The sequence below is a fragment of the Bufo bufo genome, chromosome 4 (genome assembly GCF_905171765.1).
Source record: "Bufo bufo chromosome 4, aBufBuf1.1, whole genome shotgun sequence".
Lineage (NCBI taxonomy): Eukaryota > Metazoa > Chordata > Amphibia > Anura > Bufonidae > Bufo > Bufo bufo.
The window spans coordinates 570,479,602-570,486,089 of record NC_053392.1 but is presented as its reverse complement, the minus strand read 5'-3'; the positions used below and the strand labels follow the sequence as shown (position 1 = coordinate 570,486,089).

The window sequence follows — 6,488 nt, the reverse complement described above, 5'->3', positions numbered from 1 at the left end:
GGTCCCTGACCATTCCTGAAGCTATGCATGTGTGAGATCCCCCCCCCCCCCCCCCAAAGATGTGCAACCATTTATACAGAAATAGAAAACCACAAGTGATCTTTTCAATATTCCTATTTTATTATAAAATAAAAGCAGGGATAACTCCGAATGATTTTATTCACATATTATATATAGAAACATAAAATAATAATAATAATAATAATAATAATATGTCAACTGACCTGATCCAAAGCATAATAGGGCAGATAATGTCATTTGGATGGGGTATTGGAAAGTGCTTTGATTGGGCAATAAGAAGAAGCAGGTCCTGGCACAAAGTCTGATTAAATACCCTGGATGATGACCTTGTAGAAAGGACACCTGCATTATGTAATGAGTTGATATGAAAAAAAAAAAAAAGAAATGAAGAGCCCACGAAGGTACATAGAGAGGCGTCTAGTTTAGCTTTGCTCCTGCAAATTGGTTTCTATGGATCCTGGAGGCCATGATGATGGACAGGGCACATTTTTGTAGGTGCTTCCCGACACATATGCTTGACTTGTAGAATATTATAGTGGAACTTAGACAAGGAAGGCAGGTGTCACATTGAGGTGGAGCTAATGCCTTCTACTTTACCCTTTCTCCACTGACTCCAAGACCAACCTGGAGTCCCTTTCCACAATGCACTGGTCAGACTGTGGCCTCATCTTTAGGAGCCCAGGTCCACTACAGAAGATGACATTGGGGATAACATTTCAGTCTATTAAAGTGTGATGGTGCATGACATCTTCTCCTGGCACAGGGATGGCATGAAAACCCTGAGGGCCATCTAGGGACCATGAAAATATATCAACATTGGAGATATTGGAGGAGCAGTGGGCTCATTTTAACTCACAGGCTCAACTAATAATGCAATGCTGGAAGCATAAAAAGGTAGAGAAGGATAAAGGTCACCTGGAGTGGTGTCGGTGCCCATTACTGTACCTTTTCTCCACAGAGTCCAGGGTCAACCAAAGTATCATTAACCAAGTCACTGTATCAGTCTTAAGAACCAAGGTCCACCAAATTAGATGACATAGGGTTGAGGATTGAGTCTTGCAAAGTGTGATGGTGCATGGTATCTGTGCCTGGTACAGGGATGGCGCTGGGGCCCTGAGGGTGACCCATTCCGTGAAGTGCCTGGAGGCCAGGGTTGGAGCTGAGCAGCAGGGCTGGACTGGGTGACGTGTGGTCTGGGGTGCCTAATGGGGTTTTGTCATCGTCTGAACTTCCTAGCACCGTTTTTCCGCCGTTCATGGAAGAAGACAAAGCGTTGTGACTGTTGGAATTGGAGTTTTCGTTATTCTCCCTTAAAAATAACAGATATTCACATATATAAATCATAAAGAAAATATCAGTATCTATCTATCTATCTATCTATCTATCTATCTATCTATCTATCTATCTATCTACATATACTCTATGATTTATCTATCTATCTATCTATCTATCTGTCTTTCTATCTATGATTTATCTATCTATCTATCTATCTATCTGTCTTTCTATCTATGATTTATCTATGTTTCTATCTGTTCATCTATCTTACATCTGTCTATCTATCTATCTCATATCTATCTATCTATCTATCTATCTATCTATCTATCTATCTATCTATCTATCTATTATCTATCTATCTGTCTTTCTATCTATGATTTATCTATCTATGTTTCTATCTGTTCATCTATCTTACATCTATCTATTTATATCATATCTATCTATCTATCTATCTATCTATCTATCTCATATCTATCTATCTATCTATCTATCTATCTCATATCTATCTATCTCATATCTATCTATCTATCGATCTATATCATATCTATCTATCTATCTATCTATCTATCTATCTATTAATATATCAATCTCTATCTATTTCCCCCCTTTTCTGTATACACACATCTATATGTAAATATGTGGTATACATGTTTAGGTGTATATATGTGCAGTTACACACACACTATATATATATTACAGTGTATTATTGTACAGATACCATAGTGTATATTTCTTATTAAACCCTCAGAGCAGCCTCAGTCTATTCTTAGAAGGTTGCTCATCAGTAATCCTGGTTCCCTTCTGCTTTTATACAAATGTTCCTGTTTCTACCAGCGCAGAATGCAGTAAACCCAGCAAGATTAACCCTTCCTAACCTGGAAGGAGAGGGGGGGGGGGGGGGGGGGGCATTACAAGCTGCTCTTTCCTATAATGTTGGATATATGTACAGTATATACAATGAGACGTTATCAGACAGAATGAATGACAACGAAGAGATCATTGAGATCAGGGGTTTAGTGAATGTTGATCAGTTTATTAAATAAAACCATATTCCGGCCAGCAATTACTATGACAAGCAGCGTCATCTGTCCTGGATGACTGACGACCTGTTATTCAGTAGCCACTTAATCACAAGTATTGGACAAAGGGTGAACCTTGGTTAGTTCTCCATTAATAATGTATACAGGCTTTACAGCAGTGGTCTCCAGCCTATGGATTTCCAGCAATTTAGAGATGACAACTCCCAAAATGCGCTGACAGCTGGATGCTTGGCGTTGTAGTTTCTTACAAGCTGGATTCCGAGTATCTATATATATATATATATATATATATATATATCTTCATTTGAACTCAGTATTCTCATATTTCCTGTATACATGAATACTCAATAAATGTATATATGTCACAGTAAATCCTGAACGATGATATTTGATTATTAATAATAATTATTTTCATATGTTGTATTAATAATTTGTATTATAATGTTACCATTCTTTACATTTACATTAGGATACATTTGATCCTAGGAAACAGTAGCTTATCTATAATAAATTGGAGTTTATTAATAGTATGACATTATAATAAATGATTTCCTCAGTGAGAAAATGTCGGTGATTCCTTTACCAGTCATCACTTTTCATTTTCATTTTTCTTGTGTTGCTTAACATTTACCCAATTTCTAATCGGTTGTATATAGTCTTCATTATTTTACTCCTACCTCATGACCCGCATTTCTTATATTATTATTACTATTACTATTATTATTACTATTATTGTTATTATTAGTATTATAATAATAATAATAATAATTATTATTATTATTATTATTATTATTATTATTATTATTAATATTATCATTTCTGGAAAGTAAGCACTGAACAAAAATGTTGAGTAAATAAAATGAAAAATATTAAAAAGTTTGATATGAATATGAGAGTTGATGTTGATGTGCGGGGCTACACATACAGGGCCGGTAAATAACGCAAATAGTGGTGTTTCGGGAATTCTCTATGTAAAGTCTTCTTCCTATGAGATTGTAGATTAGTGAAGGGAAGAAGTCTGCATTCTTGTACAATTTGTTTCAAATAAATAAATGTAACGACCCCGAAAATCCCCAAGGATCGACAATCATTGGGCATGACAGATAATACATTTCTCTGTGGTACTAAAAGATTTTCTTGATGGGATATTACCAATTATATACTATATTCGAAACATAACATTATTGGAGTCAGGAATTATTATTTTAATTCTCTCTGTGAGGATATATGTGTGTGTGTGTATATATCATATAGTTTTATGTTTGCATATATTGGATTATTTAGGGTTCTATAAACAGTCACATAGGGTCAAATGTTTACATAATAATTATGTACAGTTATTATTTATATATTCATTTATGGGTCTTATATAGGGTTTTATATATATATATATATATATATTTATATATATATAGTTATATATTTTTTGGGTTATATATGTGTAAGGTTGCATACATAGGGATATATATATATATATATATATATATATATATATATATATATATATATATCATATTAAGGGTTATTGCTATGAGGTCACACCTTTAGGATTACAGATAATGGTGTCTCATAGTAAAACTGTTAACCAAACTCACCAATGTATATACTGGTTACAGCCAGATTTCACTGATTTATTTTGTAATGTGTTATTATTTACTTATTATAACTAATCATCATCATCCATGTGCTCCTACAGTGGATAACAGAAGTGAGGTGAGAAATCTCCTAAGCTTCTCTCTAGGCCTTGGAGTCACCACCACTGAGGTAATGAAAACCTAGTTGTAAAAATATCCCCTAAATGTCTATAGAGCAATGTTATTAATACTCAGCCTCTGTGGGCTGGAAGCTTTAGTTGATTATGATAATGACCATTTAATTATATGTTTGCTATCTGACCTGACACCAAGCAGTTCATGTCCATCATCATTATGCATGTCTTGGTAGAGGAGTTATGTTGCCCTGAAGTAAGAAGCTGTTGGTGCCTAATGAGGTGAGTGGGTGAGTGTGGCTGCGGATGGGGTGTCTGTGTGTGACAGTCTATAGTGGTGACAAAGTCACTGGTGAAATGTTCTAGGGCTCCTGACACCTACTTAAAGGGACACTAAACCTAAAACCAAAAAAAAAGACCTTATAAACGGCAAACAGAGCTACTAATATTAATCCCTAGAGGTTCACCGAACTGGAGCTATGTGACATGGAGCAGTGACCATGGGGAGGAGGAGGAAGGATTTCATTTTTACTTTTTATTTTATTTATTTTTATTATGCTTTTTATTTACACACAAATCCTGTTAGAAAAAATGAAAAGTAAAAACTCTGCAATCATTATTCCTGATCCCAGAGAACGAACTACAACTACACAGCGAATATAGGTAGGTGGATAGATAGATAGATAGATAGATAGATAGATAGATAGATAGATAGATAGATCTATCTACCTATCTTATATCTATCTAGATGTATCTATTAATCTATCATCTATCTATCAATTATATCTATCTATTATCTACCTATCTATCTACAGTATCTATCTAATATCTATCTTTATATCTAATATCTAGCTCATATCTATCTACAGTATCTATCTAATATCTATCTTTATATCTAATATCTAGCTCATATCTATCTACAGTATCTATCTATTTATTTATCTATCTATCTAGAATACACTTCGATAAATATAGGCAGGGGATCAAGCACCTAGATATGGTTGGCATCAGAATGATTGTGTTGATGGGACCAGCCAGACCCTACTATGATGTATGTCCTATATGTCCTGTTTGTAACTTTGCAATTTTTTTAAAAAAGTGTCCCTTTAAATGTATTCAAAACATAGCTTGCCCCTTAACTATTATGTGTTTTTTCCCCAGTGATTGGGTTTCATCAGAACCTGATCTCCCTACATTCCTTCTCCATGTAGCAGAGCTGAAATTCTTTCTATTAGTTTGCGTTCTGAAGGTAACTGACAGGAGACCTCATCAGCTCTGCTACATCGGTGCCTGCAGCTGCCAGTGCTGTAGAAGAAGTGGTGTACTTACTCGTACCTCTCCTTGGCCTCAGCTGCCCGGTCCCTCTGCCTCCTGTTCTTGAACCAGTTGCTGACTTGGGTGGTGGTCAGTCCAGTGGCCTCAGCCAGCTCCCTCTTTTCCCTGGGTGAGGGGTAAGGGTTATGTGCATACCACTCTCTCAGGACGCTCCTGCTCTTTTCCTTGAAGCAATAACTAGTTTCTTCTCCATCCCATATAGATCTGGGTAGAGGGAACTTTCTGCGCACCCTGTATTTGCCCACCGCACCCAGGGGGCGCCCCCTCAGCTTCTCCGCCTCTATGTAGTGAGCCTTCAGCCACAACTGCTGAAGCTTTGGGTGGTTGTGTGGAGAGAACTGATGGCTTTCCAGGATCTTGTACAGCTCCCTGAAGTTTCCCCGGTGGAAGGCCACCACAGCTTTGGCCTTCAGGACGCTCTCATTCTTGTGGAGGTGCTCACAAGCTGGTAAGGACCAGAGGAAGCGCCCCAACCTCTCAATGTTTCCTCCTTGTTGGAGAACCTCACAGACGCAGGCTACTTGCTCCTGGGTGAAGCCAAAAGTGGGCAGCATCGACATGGTCCCGTGTTTGCCCCCAAAAACATCCAGATCCAGGAGAAGCTGCAAAAATGGCCAGGTCCATGCGTTCAATCCAAGGCACCATCCATGGAGCCACCTCTTCCAGGGCGCACAGGAGGAGAACTTGGAAACTTTGCAGATCCTCGGTGCAGGTCGCCTGGATCATGCAGCACTAAAGTCTGCTCACCCTGCTGTCTGGCTGCCTATTTTTTCTTAATAATATTATTCTAAACTGGCATGAAAAATGATTGTGAGCCCTGTGATTGGCTGGATACCTGACCCGGGGACTGCAAGGAGAAGACAACAGTTTTAGTCAAATTATTCTCCATGGTAACCCTGTCAATCAGAGGAAACTCGATCTGCTTGGAGGAGGCTCCCTGGCTGCTTGCACATTGCTCTCCTCCACTGAGAGGCAGACTTGGAGCTGAAATATTAGGGGAACATAGTTTTTTTTTTGGCCTTGATTGATGCAACAAAAGTGGGGGTGGAGGGGGTGGTGGTGTCAGGCTGGAGGGTGGGGGGCGCTGTAATCCTGTAATGTCAAGTCCA

The 6,488-nt window shown here is 37.9% G+C and overlaps 1 protein-coding gene across 3 annotated transcripts; it reads right to left on the bottom strand.

Moving 5' to 3' along the window:
• Positions 1 to 150: 150 nt before the first annotated feature.
• Positions 151 to 6,238, bottom strand: SIX2 (SIX homeobox 2). 3 transcript variants are annotated; one of them, XM_040427565.1, is made up of 2 exons: positions 5,374 to 6,238; positions 151 to 1,330 (listed from the first exon to the last, which is right to left on the bottom strand). In XM_040427565.1, the coding sequence occupies exons 1-2, from the start codon at positions 5,937 to 5,939 to the stop codon at positions 1,027 to 1,029; spliced, it is 870 nt and encodes a 289-aa protein (XP_040283499.1). In that variant the 5' UTR covers positions 5,940 to 6,238; the 3' UTR covers positions 151 to 1,026. The 3 variants fall into 3 exon arrangements, with proteins under 3 accessions (XP_040283499.1, XP_040283501.1, XP_040283500.1); XM_040427567.1 differs by having other exon boundaries at positions 151 to 1,300; XM_040427566.1 differs by having other exon boundaries at positions 5,380 to 6,238.
• Positions 6,239 to 6,488: the final 250 nt, after the last annotated feature.